Below are 17,242 nucleotides of genomic sequence, written 5' to 3' on the forward strand. Positions count from 1 at the left end.
ATGCTCAGCCAATGTGGATTAGCCTGACGTACACAGCTGATACAGCTTTATTAGTTGCAATTTGTATTTAAAAAGCTTTTACTTCACATTTTTCACGAAAACAGAAATCAACCTGTTTAAATCCTGTTTATTCATATAGATTACAGAAAATCTTGGAGTGCAGTGCCCCTTTAAGCTTTTACTCATTCCACCATGTATGCACAGACAAGGCCTCGCAAGATTTCTGTATCTGCCTATAGAACAAGACAAACATTTTTATTGGGAAACACACATTTTTTTGGCTATATCTCATAATGTTTACTGGTGTATTTAATATTTTATATGCTTTCAGCTTTGGAATTTGGCCACCAATCGTCTCTCTTTTTTGAACTCTTTCAAGATGAAAATGTCCATTATTCTTGGCGTAATACACATGACGTTTGGGGTTGTTCTCAGTGTTTTTAATTACTTGTAAGTATTAAACTGTAACTCAGTGTTTCTTAATAGTTTTGTTTCAGGAGAGTACTGAATTTCCCTTTTATAAATTCTAGAATAACATTAGACCATTAACTCTATTTTCTTCCTAAATGGAAAGAGTCCACAGCTGCATTCATTACTTTTGGGAAATAACAACCTGGCCACCAGGAGGAGGCATAGACACCCCAGCCAAAGGCTTAAATACTCCTCCCACTCCCCTCATCCCCCAGTCATTCTTTACCTTTCGTCCCAGGAGGTTGGCAGAGAAGTGTCAGAAATTTTAATTTTTGTCTCTTATGGAGGGTAGTACTCTTTGGCATGGGACAGGTGTTTTAAGTAGTCCTGTCAGTCTCTCAGTGAGGGCTTGGATGAAAGTTAGAGTCTGGAGATGGGGAGAGTCTTTCTGCGAAACCATCCCGACTCATATTAACAGCTCCTCAAGCAATCGGCGTTGTCGAACTTTGCTCTGCTGCCTGCTTTCTTCTCTCAAGTCCATGGCGGATGCAATGCTACTATCCGTCATACTTGAAAGACCGTGTTCCTGTTTCACGGCGTAGATTCCAGTAAGATCGTTTCATTTTACTTTATTCATCAATGTACTGTGATGTGAATGTTTTCCCGAGAGGCTACCACCTTGCGGGTCTAACTTATCATAAGGGTCTCAGTGAGTCCCTTGTAGTATCTTGGAATCAAGGGTTAATATCTCCTGAGGAGGGTTATTGAACAGGGGGTTTATAATCATGTTTGTTATGTGATTCAACCTGCTTATGTGTGATTATGGGCTCGTGGTTTGGAACATTGAGGCCTTTGGAAGTGAAGCTGCCTTTTGGTTGGGCGTGCTTTTTGGACTGTTCGATTCACAATGTGTTCGGGTGTGGTTATGTTCCGTTTTCCATTTCCGCATTCCCGACCATGTGGCGAAGGAAATTTTCTAGTCCGCGGGGGTCTGGTCATAGGAGGTGGTGAGTGCACCAGCCATTGGGGGTGTCGGGTACCGTTTTTGTTTTTACTACTTTAGTCCATATTTATATATCCTCTCTCCAGTTATGGAGGATTCTGATGCTGAGACTATTTTGATTTCAGATTCTGTGTCCGGTGACTAATCCGTATTGGCCTCGTTGACCCATATCAGCTAGTTTAGTTCCGTATGCCATTTCAGTGCGCCTGGTTCCTCGGGCTCGGGGAATCAAGGGACTGCTGAGACATCCGCCTCTGGGGATTCTGTCCTCCGAGAGGCAAGTTCCCTACTAATTCATACTTCTACACATGTGGGTAACCCAGTTTCTGATTCCTTCATGCAGGGTGGCGTGTTCCCCCCCCAGAGGTTGCGGCACGTTTTCGCTTCCACATAATGTTGGCGATTGTTCGTCTGCAGAGTCCAGACGTTTATTTGAGAATGTGCTCGTGCCCTATTGTCCCGGGCTTCCGCCTTGGGGAGGGCCTCTACAGTTCTCCACCGGTGTAACTGTCCCTGAGTGTTGTGTCTTTCGTTACAAGATTGCTCGCCTTCCCGTATTGCTAAGACATGTTTTTCAGTTATTGAATGACCCTATCGTTACCCATAATTCAGTTTTACAAACTTTGCCTCCTATGGAGGTGGTGAAGTAAGTTTGTGCTAAGATTTCAATGTTGATATGCGCTTCTCAGCATTTTGAAGCACGATTCCTCTCAGAGTACAGTGAATGTCAGAGGGATGTGAAGGGAGTATCACCTTTTGAATGCAACGGTTTTCCTCACGGGAGATCTATTTCATAGGTTCTCTGTTATCGTTCGTAGAGATTCATCTCCTACCTCCCTTTTCAGATCGACGATATACTCTCATAATCCATTACCTCTACTGATAACTGTTTCAGTACTGGTTTGGCTATCTGCTATATGTGGATGGGTGTCTTTTAGTAAGTATGTTTTCATTACTTAAGACACTCTTAACTATGGTTTGGCACTTTATGTATTTATATAAAGTTCTAAATATATGTATTGTACTTATATTTGCCATGATTCAGGCTTCAGTATATTTCCTTTTGCAGACTGTCAGTTTCATATCTGAGAAATGCATTTTTTAGGAAAATTTATTTCTTACCTGGGGTTTAGTCTTTTTTTCAATTGACTGTCATTTTAAATTCGCGGGCAGAATTAGGCTCGCGAGGACGCAAAATGCCAAACTATATTGCGTAATTTTTGGCGTGAAGTTACGTTCGATGACACAAATTTGTAATTTCCAGTGTCTTTGTTGATGCCGAGTCCTTTCACAAGGTTGCGTCTTCAATGACACAAGTGTGTCATTTCCGGATGTTGTTAGCGCCAAAAAAAATTCTGTTCGTTTGTGCGTCATGGTTGTCGCCAAATATTTTCATTATTTTAAACCCCATTCCTATATGTCTCTTGCCTTTTTTCTCTATCAGAGGGCTAGGCTGTTTTTTTCCCCATTCCTGAAACTGCCATATAAGGAAATTGATAATTATGCTTTATATGTTGTTTTTTCTCTTTACATTTGCAAGATGTCTCAAGTGAAAAAGAGGGCGCCACATAGCGTAATAAAGTTTGATCATGAGCAGAAGGAATAAAATCAAAAGGCTTACCGAAGGAATATGCACCGTACTGTGACCGGTGCTATCTGGCAGACTAACACTCTCAGTGGTTAGCACACTGGTGGATCTATGGTACCGCTGCATCTGAACAAAGGCAGGTGAGTCTCTGTGTGGCCCTGGTAGGGATAAATGGACTTCTTATGAAGAGTTGTATTACAGGGCTGCAGTGTGTGTAAAATCCGTTAGCCCTTCCAAAGTCGGAATAAAACGAAGGACAACTTCCGTGGAGTAAAAACAATCTTTAATCCATAAACGTACCGCTACGCGTTTCTCGACCGTTAGCTGGTCGTTTCCTCAGGCATAAACAAATGGATCATAGTCGAGGATTATATCTCCAGCTGTGGTTTGTAATAAGTTGTCATGATAAACTTTTACATGCAGAGAATGTGTCCATCAGTAATAGTACATTGCCTGTTGCTGTTCTTTAACATCTAATGTACAAGATATATCTGTGAATTTATAAGAATGTATTGCTGATTCTATTCAGAAGGCTTTGTCTGCCATCCCGCCTTCTAATAAATGTAAAGGTCTTTTAAAACTTCTCATAAAGTTTATGAAATTTCAAATGACCGACAACATACTGAATTATCCTCCTCTGATAAAGATCTATCTGATTCAGAAGATCCTTCCTCAGATATTGATACTGACAAATCTACTTATTTATTTAAAATGGAGTACATTCGTTCTTTGTTGAAGAAGTGTTGATTATATTAGATATTGAGGAGACTAGTCCTCTTGATATTAAAACTAGTAAACATTTAAATTCTGTTTATAAACCTCCTGTGGTTATTCCAGAGGTTTTTCCTGTTACTGATGTTATTTCTGATATGATTTCTAAAGAATGGAATAGGCCTGGTATTACTTTTATTCCTTCTTTAAGGTTTTAAAAAATGGTATCCTTTGCCAGCAGTTAGATTGGAGTAGTTGATGGGGCTATCTCTACTCTTGCTAAACGATCTACTATTCCTATGGGATATAGTAGTACTTCTTTTAAAGATCCTTTAGATAGGAAACTTGAATCTTATCTAAGGAAAGCTTATTTATTTTCAGGTCTTCTTAGGCCTGCAATTTTTTTGGCTGATGTTGCAGCTGCTTCAACTTTTTGGTTGGAAGCTTTAGCGAAAAAAGTATTGGATCATGATTTGTCTAGCATTCTTAACTTGATTCAACATGCTAATAATTTCATATGTGATGCTATTTTTTTATATAATCAAAATTGATGTTAAATCTATGTTTCTTTCATGTAATTAGCAAGAGTCCATGAGCTAGTGACGTATGGGATATACATTCCTACCAGGAGGGGCAAAGTTTCCCAAACCTTAAAATGCCTATAAATACACCCCTCACCACACCCACAATTCAGTTTTACAAACTTTGCCTCCGATGGAGGTGGTGAAGTAAGTTTGTGCTAGATTCTACGTTGATATGCGCTCCGCAGCAAGTTGGAGCCCGGTTTTCCTCTCAGCGTGCAGTGAATGTCAGAGGGATGTGAGGAGAGTATTGCCTATTTGAATGCAGTGATCTCCTTCTACGGGGTCTATTTCATAGGTTCTCTGTTATCGGTCGTAGAGATTCATCTCTTACCTCCCTTTTCAGATCGACGATATACTCTTATATATACCATTACCTCTGCTGATTCTCGTTTCAGTACTGGTTTGGCTTTCTACAAACATGTAGATGAGTGTCCTGGGGTAAGTAAATCTTATTTTCTGTGACACTCTAAGCTATGGTTGGGCACTTTGTTTATAAAGTTCTAAATATATGTATTCAAACATTTATTTGCCTTGACTCAGAATGTTCAACATTCCTTATTTTTCAGACAGTCAGTTTCATATTTGGGATAAATGCATTTGTTTCAATCATTTTTTCTTACCTTAAAAAATTTGACTTTTTCTCTGTGGGCTGTTAGGCTCACGGGGGCAGAAAATGCTTCATTTTATTGCGTCATTCTTGGCGCGGACTTTTTTGGCGCAAAAATTTTTTTCTTTTTCCGGCGTCATACGTGTCGCCGGAAGTTGCGTCATTTTTTGACGTTTTTTTGCGTCAAAAATGTCGGCGTTCCGGATGTGGCGTCATTTTTGGCGCCAAAAGCATTTTGGTGCTAAAAAATATGGGCGTCATTTTTGTCTCCACATTATTTAAGTCTCATTATTTATTGCTTCTGGTTGCTAGAAGCTTGTTCACTGGCATTTTTTTCCCATTCCTGAAACTGTCATTTAAGGAATTTGATCAATTTTGCTTTATATGTTGTTTTTTTCTTTTACATATTGCAAGATGTTCCACGTTGCAACTGAGTCAGAAGATACTTCAGGAAAATCACTGCCCAGTGCTGGAGCTACCAAGCTAAGTGTATCTGCTATAAACTTTTGGTATCTGTTTCTCCAGCTGTTGTTTGTATTGCATGTCATGTCAAACTTATTAATGCAGATAAAATTTCCTTTAGTACTGTTACATTACCTGTTGCTGTTCCGTCAACATCTAATTTTCAGAGTGTTCCTGATAACATAAGAGATTTTATTTTTTAAATCCATTAAGAAGGCTATGTCTGTTATTTCTCCTTCTAGTATACATAAAAGTCTTTTAAAAAACTTCTCTTTTTTCAGATGAATTTTTAAATGAACATCATCATTCTGATACTGATAATGGTTCTTCTGGTTCAGAGGTTTCTGTCTCAGAGGTTGATGCTGATAAATCTTTGTATTTGTTCAAGATGGAATTTATTCGTTCTTTACTTAAAGAAGTATTATTTGCATTAGAAATAGAGGATTCTGGTCCTCTTGATACTAAATGTAAACGTTTAAATAAGGTTTTTAAATCTCCTGTAGTTATTCCAGAAGTGTTTTATCTCCCTGATGCTATTTCTGAAGTAATTTCCAGGGAATGGAATAATTTGGGTAATTTATTTACTCCTTCTAGACGTTTAAGCAATTCTATCCTGTGCCATCTGACAGATTAGAGTTTTTTGGGACAAAAATCCCTAAGGTTATGGGGCTGTCTCTACTCCTGCTAATGTACTACTATTCCTACGGCAGATAGTACTTCATTTAAGGATCCTTTAGATAGGAAAATTGAATCCTTTCTAAGAAAAGCTTACTTATGTTCAGGTAATCTTCTTAGACCTGCTATATTTTTAGCGGATGTTGCTGCAGCTTCAACTTTTTGGTTAGAAGCTTTAGCGCAACAAGTAACAGATCATAATTTTATAGCATTATTATTATTCTATAACATGCTAATAATTTTATTGGTGATACCATCTTTTGATATCATTAGAGTTGATGTCAGGTATATGTCTCTAGCTATTTTAGCTAGAAAAGCTTTATGGATTAAACTTGGAATGCTGATATGTCTTCCAAGTCAACTTTGCTTTCCCTTTCTTTCCAGGGTAAATAATCTTTTTCGTTCCTTTCCTCACAACAAGGAACAAAAGCCTGATCCTTCATCCTCAGGAGCGGTATCAGTTTGGAAACTATTTCCAGTTTGGAATATATCCAAGCCTTATAGAAACCTATAGCCAGCTCCTAAGTACCTATGAAGGTGCGGCCCTTATTCCAGCTCAGCTGGTATGGGGCAGATTACGTTTTCTTCAAAGAAATTTGGATCAATTCTGTTCTCAATCTCTGGTTTCAGAACATTGTTTCAGAAAGGTACAGAATTGGCTTCAAGTTAAGGCCTCCTGCTAAGAGATTTTTTTCTTTCCCGTGTCCCAGTTAACACAGCAATGGCTCAGCATTTCTGAAATGTGTTTCAGATCTAGAGTTGGCTGGAGTATTTATGCCAGTTCCAGTTCTGGAACAGGGGCTGGGGTTTTATTTTATCTCTTCATTGTACCAAAGAAGGTCAATTCCTTCAGACCAGTTCCGGATCTATCATTATTGAATCGTTATGTTAGGATACCAACATTCAAGATGGTTACTGTAGGACTATCCTGCCTTTTGTTTAGCAAGGGCATTATATGTCTACAATAGATTTACAGGATGTGTATCTGCATATTCTGATTCATCCAGATCACTTTTAGTGTCTGAGATTCTCTTTTTAGACAAGCATTACCAGTTTTTTGGCTCTACCATTTGGCCTAGCCTCAGTTCCAAGAATTTTTTTCAAAGGTTCTCGGTGCCCTTCTTTCTGTAATCAGAGAACAGGGTTTTGGTATTTCCTTATTTGGACGATATCTTGGTACTTGCTCAGTCTTCTCATTTTCGAAGAATCTCATACGAATCGACTTGTGTTGTTTCTTCAAGTTCATGGTTGGAGGATCAATTTACCAATCAGTTCATTGATTCCTCAGACAAGGGTAACCTTTTTAGGTTTCTAGATAGATTCAGTGTCTATGACTCTGTCCATGTCAGAAAAGAGAAGTTTAACATTGATATCAGCTTGTCAAAACCTTCAGTCACAATCATTCCCTTTGGTAGCCTTATGCATGGAAATGTTGGGTCTTAGGACTGCCGCATCAGATGCGATCTCCTTTGCTCGTTTTCACATGCGACCTCTTCAGCTCTGTATGCTGAACCAATGGTGCAGGGATTACTCAACGATATCTCAATTAATATCTTTAAACCGATTTTACGACACTCTCTGACATGGTGGACAGATCACCATCGTTTAGTTCAGGGGGCTTCTTGTTCTTCCGACCTGGACTATAATCTCAACAGATGCAAGTCTTACAGGTTGGGGAGCTGTGTGGGGGTATCTGACGGCACAAGGGGTTTGGGAATCTCAGGAGGTGAGATTTCCGATCAATATTTTGGAACTCCGTGCAATTTTCAGAGTTCTTCAGTCTTGGCCTCTTCTGAAGAGAGAGTTGTTCATTTGTTTTCAGATAGACAATGTCACAACTGTGGCATACATCAATCATCAAGGAGGGACTCACAGTCCTCTGGCTATGAAAGAAGTATCTTGAATTTTGGTTTGGGCGGAATCCAGCTCCTGTCTAATCTCTGCGGTTCATATCCCAGGTATGGACAATTGGAAAGCGGATTATCTCAGTCGCCAAACGTTGCTTCCGGGCGAATGGTCTCTTCACCCAGAGGTATTTCTTCAGATTATTCAAAGGTGGGAACTTCCAGAAATAGATCTGATGGCTTCTCATCTAAACAAGAAACTTCCCAGGTATCTGTCCAGATCCCGGGATCCTCAGGCGGAGGCAGTGGATGCATTATCACTTCCTTGGAAGTATCATCCTGCCTATATCTTTCCGCCTCTAGTTCTTCTTCCAAGAGTAATCTCCAAGATTCTGAAGGAATGCTCGTTTGTTCTGCTGGTAGCTCCGGCATGGCCTCACAGGTTTTGATATGCGGATCTTGTCCGGATGGCCTCTTGCCAACCGTGGACTCTTCCGTTTAGACCAGACCTTCTGTCTCAAGGTCCTTTTTTCCATCAGGATCTGAAATCCTTAAATTTAAAGGTATGGAGATTGAACGCTTGATTCTTGGTCAAAGAGGTTTCTCTGACTCTGTGATTAATACTATGTTACAGGCTCGTAAATCTGTATCCAGAGAGATATATTATAGAGTCTGGAAGACTTATATTTCTTGGTGTCTTTCTCATCATTTTTCTTGGCATTCTTTTAGAATACCGAGAATATTACAGTTTCTTCAGGATGGTTTGGATAAGGGTTTGTCCGCAAGTTCCTTGAAAGGACAAATCTCTGCTCTTTCTGTTCTTTTTCACAGAAAGATTGCTATTCTTCCTGATATTCATTGTTTTGTACAAGCTTTGGTTCGTATAAAGCCTGTCATTAAGTCAATTTCTCCTCCTTGGAGTTTGAATTTGGTTCTGGGGGCTCTTCAAGCTCCTCCATTTGAACCTATGCATTCTTTGGACATTAAATTACTTTCTTGGAAAGTTTTGTTCCTTTTGGCCATCTCTTCTGCCAGAAGAGTTTCTGAATTATCTGCTCTTTCTTGTGAGTCTCCTTTTCTGATTTTTCATCAGGATAAGGCAGTGTTGCGAACTTCTTTTGAATTTTTACCTAAGTTGTGAATTCCAACAACATTGGTAGAGACATTGTGGTTCCTTCATTATGTCCTAATCCTAAGAATTCTAAGGAGAAATCGTTGCATTCTTTGGATATTGTTAGAGCTTTGAAATATTATGTTGAAGCTACTAAGTCTTTCCGAAAGACTTCTAGTTTATTTGTTATCTTTTCCGGTTCTAGAAAGGCCAGAAAACTTCTGCCATTTCTTTGGCATCTTGGTTGAAATCTTTCATTCATCTTGCCTATGTTGAGTCGGGTAAAACTCCGCCTCAGAGGATTACAGCTCATTCTACTAGGTCAGTTTCTACTTCCTGGGCGTTTAGGAATGAAGCTTCGGTTGATCAGATTTGCAAAGCGGCAACTTGGTCCTCTTTGCATACTTTTACCAAATTCTACCATTTTGATGTATTTTCTTCTTCTGAAGCAGTTTTTGGTAGGAAAGTACTTCAGGCAGCGGTTTCAGTTTGAATCTTCTGCTTATGTTTTTCATTAAACTTTATTTTGGGTGTGGATTATTTTCAGCAGGAATTGGCTGTCTTTATTTTATCCCTCCCTCTCTAGTGACTCTTGTGTGGAAAGATCCACATCTTGGGTAGTCATTATCCCATACGTCACTAGCTCATGGACTCTTGCTAATTACATGAAAGAAAACATAATTTATGTAAGAACTTACCTGATAAATTAATTTCTTTCATATTAGCAAGAGTCCATGAGGCCCGCCCTTTTTTGTGGTGGTTATGATTTTTTTGTATAAAGCACAATTATTCCAATTCCTTATTTTATATGCTTTTGCACTTTTTTCTTATCACCCCACTTCTTGGCTATTCGTTAAACTGAATTGTGGGTGTGGTGAGGGGTGTATTTATAGGCATTTTAAGGTTTGGGAAACTTTGCCCCTCCTGGTAGGAATGTATATCCCATACGTCACTAGCTCATGGACTCTTGCTAATATGAAAGAAATGAATTTATCAGGTAAGTTCTTACATAAATTATGTTATTTAGCTATTTTAGCTAGAAGAGCTTTGTGGCTTAAATCTTGGATTGCTGATATGACTTCTAAGTCCAGATTGCTATCTCTTTCTTTCCAAGGTAATAAATTATTTGGTTCACAGTTGGATTCAATAATGTCAACTGTTACTGGGGGGAAGGGAGTTGTTTTGCCTCAGATCTAAGGGTAAATCTAAAGCTTCTAACCGTTTTCGTTCTTAAATAAGGAACAGAAACCTAATTCTTCCCCCAAGGAATCTGTTTCCAATTGGAAGCCTTCTTCAAATTGGAATAAATCCAAGCCATTTAAGAGATCAAAGTCAGCCCCCAAATCCGCATGAAGGCACGGCCCTTATTCCAGCTCAGCTGGTAGAGGGCAGATTAAGATTTTCCTAAGATGTTTGGATCAATTCGGTCCAAAATCATTGGATTAAGAATATTGTCTCTCAGGGGTACAGAATAGGATTCATAGTAAGACCGCCTGTGAGAAGATTTTTTTATCTCACGCATTCCAGCAAACCCAGTAAAGGCTCAGGCTTTCCTGAAGTGTGTTTAAGACCTGGAATTATCTGGGGTAATCATGCCAGTTTTGTTTCAGGAACAGGGTCTGGGGTTTTATTCAAATCTATTCATTGTCCTAAAGAAAGAAAATTCATTCAAACCAGTTTTGGATCTAAAAATTTTGAATAGTTATGCAAGAGTACCAACTTTCAAAATGGTGACTATAAGGTCTATTCTGACTTTTGTCCAGCAAGGGCATTATATGCCCACAATAGACTTACAGGATGCATATCTTCATCTTCATATTCGGATTCATCCAAATCACTATAATTTCCTGAGATTCTCTTTTCTAGACTGGCATTACCAATTTGTTGCTCTTCCTTTTTGGCCTAGCGACAGCTCTAAGAATCTTTTCAAAGGTTCTCTGTGTCCTACTCTCTGTTATCAGAGAGCAGGGTGTTGCAGTGTTTCCTTATTTGGACGATATCTTGGTACTTGCTCAGTCTTTACGTTATGCAGAATCTCACACGAATCAACTACTGTTGTTTCTTTGAAGACATGGTTGGAGGATCAATTTACCAAAAGGTCTTTGAATCCTCAGACAAAGGTAAGCTTTTTAGGTTTCCATATAGATTCAGTGTCCATGACTCTGTCTCTAACAGACAAGAGACGTTTTAAATTGGTTGCAGCCTGTCGGAACTTTCAGTCTCAGTCATTCCCTTTAGTAGCTGTGCATGGAAGTTTTAGCTTTGTATGCTGAACCAATGGTGCAGATATTATACAAGGATATCACAATTAATATCCTTAAATCCCAATGTTCGACTTTCTCTGACTTGGTGGTTAGATCACCATTGTATAGTTCAAGGGGCCTTTTTTGTTTGTCCAACCTGGACTGTGATCACAACAGATGCAAGTCTTTTCAGGTTGGGGAGCTGTTTGGGGGATCTCTGACAGCACAAGGAGTTTGGAAATCTCAAGAGGCGAGATTACCAATCAATGTTTTGGAACTCCGTGCAGTTTTCAGGGCTCTTCAGATTTGGCCTCTGTTGAAGAGTGAACCATTCATTTGTTTTCAGTCAGACAATATCACAACTGTGGCATGTGTCAATCATCAGGGTGGGACTCACAGTCCCCAAGCTATGAAAGAAGTATCGCGGATACTTGCTTGGCGGTATCCAGCTGCTGTCTAATTTCTGCAGTTCATATCCCAGGTATAGACAATTGGGAAGCGGATTATCTCAACCATCAGACTTTACATCCAGGTCGCTCCATCCAGATGTGTTTTCACAGATTGTTCAGATGTGGGGTCTTCCAGATATAGATCTGATGTGTTCCCATCTAAACAAGAAACTACCCAGGTACCTGTCCAGGTCCAGGGATCCTCAGGCGGAAGCAGTGGATGCGTTTACACTTCCTTGATGTTATCAACCTGCTTATATTTTCCCGCCTCTAGTTCTTCCAAGAGTGATCTCCAAAATCATCATGGAGCAATCGTTTATGTTGCTGGTGGCTACAGCAATGCCTCACAGGTTTTGGTATGCGGATCTTGTTCAGATGTCCAGTTGCCAACCTTGGCCACTTCCATTAAGGCCAGACCTTCTGTCTCAAGATCCGTTTTTCCATCAGGATCTCAAATCATTCAATTTGAAGGTATGGAAATTGAACGCCTAGTGCTTAGTCATAGAGTTTTCTCTGACTCAGTAATTAATACTATGTTACAGGCTCATAAATCTGTTTCTAGAAAGATTTATTATCGAGTTTGGAAGATTTATATTTCATGGTGTTCTTCTCATAAATTCTATTGGCATTCGTTCAGAATTGGTTTGGATAATGGTTTGTCTGCAAGTTCATTGAAGGGACAAATCTCTGCTCTTTCTGTTTTATTTCACAGAAAGATTGCTAAACTTCCTGATATTCACTGTTTGGTACAGGCTTTGGTTCATATCAAGCCTGTCATTAAATCAATCTCTCCTCCTTGGAGTCTTAATTTGGTTTTGAAGGCTTTACAGACTCCTCCTTTTGAGCCTATGCATTCTTTGGGCATTAAACTACTTTCTTGGAAAGTTTCGTTCCTTTTGGTAATCTCTTCTGCTGGAAGAGTTTCTGAATTATCTGCTCTTTCTTGTCTCCTTTTCTGATTTTTCATCAGGATAAGGCGGTTTTGCGGACTTCATTTAAATTATTAATTTCGTCAGCGGAAAATGGCTGTTTTTATTTTATCCCTCCCTCTCTAGTGACTCTTGCGTGGAGTTCCACATCTTGGGTATTGCTATCCCATATGTCACCAGCTCATGGACTCTAGCCAATGACATGAAAGAAAACATAATTTATGTAAAAACTTACCTGATAAATTAATTTCTCTCATATTGGCAAGAGTCCATGAGGCCCACCTTTTTTATGGTGGTTATGATTTTTTTTGTATAAAGCACAATTATTTCCAAATTCCTTTGTTGATGCTTTTTACTCCTTTCTTTATCACCCCACTACTTGGCTATTCGTTAAACTGAATTGTGGGTGTGGTGATAGGTGTATTTATAGGCATTTTGAGGTTTGGGAAACTTTGCCCCTCCTGGTAGGATTGTATATCCCATACGTCACTAGCTCATGGACTCTTGCCAATATGAAAGAAATTAATTTATGCAGCTTGCCGGTTAGGACCCTAGGTGCAGGCTGGTCCTGTCGGGTTCGTTCAGTCTTGCGGCTGTTAAGACACGTGACACTATTCTGCTCGGCTGGTTCGGTAGAAGCGCTAAGTGCTCAGGTTCTCATTGTTTTTCATGTTCAACTAAGCATTCGAGAGGACCCGTGGGTCTGTGAGGCGGGAAGGGTTGTTTCAGTCCTTATAGCCTTCAGTTATAGATGGCCGAGCAGGGGAGTTTCCCGTTGCATCACTCTATCTGACTTCTGGTTTCATCAGAACCTAGAGCCTCCCCCATGTGGTGGAGGGTTAGAGGGCTTAACGCCGATTACCGCAGTTGAGCGATTTGGCCTTCATTTTGATGCCTCAGGATTTGTCCTTTTGGGCTTGATCTAACAGCTTGTACAGGATAGCTGTCTAGTATGCGGAAGGTTTGCAGTTTGAAACCAGTTGCAGCTTCACACCTTGCGGTGTACGCGTAAGCTGTCTATAGTGTATCTAGATACAGCTCTTACTCTTTGACGTGTACTGTCTGTCTGAGTTATAAGAGACCTTTGGGTCTTCTTCCATTGTCTCTGGGTGAGTTGGATCTCCTTTTAGGGATCTGTGTTTCCGGGTGATGGTTTTTCCCTGATGGGACTTTGTTTAGCTCTGGGTTTTCCGGAGCTGGGTAAGCTTAGTGGCTTTCTCTTCCTTGTGTCGTCTGCTTATGCAGAGGTGATAGGGAGACTAGTCCTACTAGTAGGATTTTTTTGACCTCGAGGTATCCCTTGGTTGTCCTGAGGCTTTGAGAAGTATCTTCATATGACTTCTAGCCTTGCTCCTTGGAGCGTTGGGCTTTAGATGGGGGTGGTTCCTTTCTTTGGTCGGGGCTTTCAAGTTTCTCTCGCTATCTGGATTTTTTGGATATGCATCCATATCCCTTGTGTCTGGCTTTTTGGCCAGTTGGGGTGTTTAGTTTTAGGGTAAGGTTTGCCTGAACTATTAGGTGCCCGGACCTGATTTTCTTCCTGAGACTTCCGGTTGCTGAAGCTTCGCTTGGCATTTTTCCTGACCTAGTTTTGGGTGGTTTTGGAATCTTGGCCCTCAGGGCTGGTCGGGGTGTTCCACGGTTGTGGGAACTTGCGATATGTCCTTGCTCCATCTACCTGACCTGGTCATGGTTGGCCAGGTTTTTCGGTATTTTTTACTCTTTGCCACAAGAGTAGCCCATGTCATCTAGTGGTTAGCTGTGTGGCTTGCGCTTCAAGGGTTTTTGGTTCATACCCAGCTGCTGGCGCTGGATGTCCAATTTCAGGTGCGCCTTAGGGTTGCATGCCCCTGGTCTGCTTGCCAGTGTTCCCGTGGATTATCTGCAGGCGAATTGGTTGGCTGTGCCTCTGCTTGGCAAGCTACTTGTAGGGGGGTCCTTTTCTATGACATCTGTGTTGGGAATTTATTTTTGGGCCTTGAAGAGTTGTTGCCCTTCCGACATCATCCCTTTTCTTTAGGGGATATTCTCCTCTCTATGGAGATGGAGTCCTTGCTTGGGGCTTCTCCTGGAAGGGAGGTGGAAAGGTGGGATTGGTTCCCCCTGGGGTCTTGCTGGCTGCAAGTCAGACTTGTTGGGCCTTTATTTTGATAGATCCCTAGGTCTATGGCCTTGTTGTCTGTTTTCAGAGTCTGTGGGGATGGCTGTGTTATCCTTACGCTCGTTCCTGTACCTTTTTTGGGATTCTTTTGTTCCCCTGTCTTAAATCTCTGAGGCTGAGTGTGGGTCTGCAGGTCAGGATGGCCAAGCGGTCTAAGACGCTGCGTTCGGGTCGCAGTCTCCTCTGGATGTGTGAGCTTGTTGAGTCTATCCTGTTAGCTCAGTCTGCTCAGTTTTCCTTTCAACTTGCTCCATTGATTTCAGAAGAGGGTTTACTCTTTCTTCGGGTTCTGAGGGTATACTCTCCTTCTCGGGGGGGCCTCAATTGAAGTTTTGTGTTCTCCTTTTTAGGGACCTGTGTGTAGATCTGGCGACTTAGGTTGCCTGGAGCATGCCCTCTGTCCGTGGTTTGCTTTTGCGGTCTGTTTCTTACTTGACTGCTTCTTCCTCGCAAGTACTCTCTGTGTCGTTCTGTTATGGACTCTGTGTTCTCAAACTTGGGGTTTTTCACCTGGGTGTATTACACACTTTTTCATGGTCGAATGCCTTGGTATTCTATGGTCAGACACTGGGAGGACTTTGCCTCTTCAGTTGCATTCCGTGCTTGCAGGATGTTGGAGAAACGTCTTTTCTGTCTCTGTGCTCGGTCTTATCCCGGGTTTTGCTTGGTATAGGCGTGGCCTCTTTTCCCTGTTTGGGTCCCTTTGGGTCTCTGTGAGCTGGGCTCACTCTTGGAGGTGTTCGTTTTTGTATTGGGGGACCTTTTGGTTACCTTGGTTCTCCTTTGCCTTGTCCCCTTCATTTGTGGGGGTTGAGCGGTGGGGAACAGTCTGTTGTGCGACGATGTCTCCTGGAGTACTGTTGGCTCAGTCGTGTCCGTTTGCGGTCTCTGGTTTGGCTTCTGGACTAACTGTGAGTCAGTGTCATTGGGGCATTTCCTCTTAAAATCTCTCGGTTTCGGGCAAAGCATTTTTTTTTTATTGGGTAGAGGCTCAGGCCTGGTGCCCTCAGTATGGGCCGCCTATTGTACCCTCCCGTCTTGGCATTCAGTTTCCTCTATAGCTTGGGTATTGTTTTCCCAAATGTAATGAATGCAGCTGTGGACTCTTTCCATTTAAGAAGAAAAACATGAATTATGCTTACCTGATAATTTCCTTTTCTCCAACATAGGTGTGTCCGGTCCACGGCGTCATCCTTACTTGTGGGATATTCTCTTCCCCAACAGGAAATGGCAAAGAGCCCAGCAAAGCTGGTCACATGATCCCTCCTAGGCTCCGCCTACCCCAGTCATTCTCTTTGCCGTTGTACAGGCAACATCTCCACGGAGATGGCTTAGAGTTTTTTAGTGTTTAACTGTAGTTTTTATTATTCAAGCGTCGTCCCTTCCTCAAGCAAAGGCTCACACGGACATAGTCCTGGCCTTTCTCAGATCTCACGGATGGAAAGTGAACGTGGAAAAGAGTTCTCTATCTCCGTCGACAAGGGTTCCTTTCTTGGGAACAATAATAGACTCCTTAGAAATGAGGATTTTTCTGACAGAGGCCAGAAAAACAAAACTTCTAAACTCTTGTCGGACACTTCATTCCGTTCCTCTTCCTTCCATAGCGCAGTGCATGGAAGTAATAGGTTTGATGGTAGCGGCAATGGACATAGTTCCTTTTGCGCGCATTCATCTAAGACCATTACAACTGTGCATGCTCAGTCAGTGGAATGGGGACTATACAGACTTGTCTCCGAAGATACAAGTAAATCAGAGGACCAGAGACTCACTCCGTTGGTGGCTGTCCCTGGACAACCTGTCACAAGGGATGACCTTCCGCAGACCAGAGTGGGTCATTGTCACGACCGACGCCAGTCTGATGGGCTGGGGCGCGGTCTGGGGATCCCTGAAAGCTCAGGGTCTTTGGTCTCGGGAAGAATCTCTTCTACCGATAAATATTCTGGAACTGAGAGCGATATTCAATGCTCTCAAGGCTTGGCCTCAGCTAGCAAAGGCCAAGTTCATACGGTTTCAATCAGACAACATGACGACTGTTGCGTACATCAACCATCAGGGGGGAACAAGGAGTTCCCTGGCGATGGAAGAAGTGACCAAAATCATTCAATGGGCGGAGACTCACTCCTGCCACCTGTCTGCAATCCACATCCCAGGAGTGGAAAATTGGGAAGCGGATTTTCTGAGTCGTCAGACATTACATCCGGGGGAGTGGGAACTCTATCCGGAAATCTTTGCCCAAATTACTCAACTGTGGGGCATTCCAGACATGGATCTGATGGCCTCTCGTCAGAACTTCAAGGTTCCTTGCTACGGGTCCAGATCCAGGGATCCCAAGGCGACTCTAGTAGATGCACTAGTAGCACCTTGGACCTTCAAACTAGCTTATGTATTCCCGCCGTTTCCTCTCATCCCCAGGCTGGTAGCCAGGATCCATCAGGAGAGGGCGTCGGTGATCTTGATAGCTCCT

General features: G+C 41.6%; 1 protein-coding gene across 1 annotated transcript in view; it reads left to right on the forward strand.

Moving 5' to 3' along the window:
• ATP6V0A2 (ATPase H+ transporting V0 subunit a2) overlaps nucleotides 1-17,242 on the forward strand; it is a 236,702-nt gene that overhangs the window by 127,729 nt on the left and 91,731 nt on the right. Inside the window, exon 14 of the mRNA XM_053701819.1 lies at nucleotides 332-450. Within this exon, the coding sequence (XP_053557794.1) occupies nucleotides 332-450 (119 nt within the window). The remainder of the gene's footprint in view (nucleotides 1-331; nucleotides 451-17,242) is intronic.

This window comes from Bombina bombina, chromosome 2, assembly GCF_027579735.1.
Source record: "Bombina bombina isolate aBomBom1 chromosome 2, aBomBom1.pri, whole genome shotgun sequence".
Classification (NCBI taxonomy): Eukaryota; Metazoa; Chordata; class Amphibia; order Anura; family Bombinatoridae; genus Bombina; species Bombina bombina.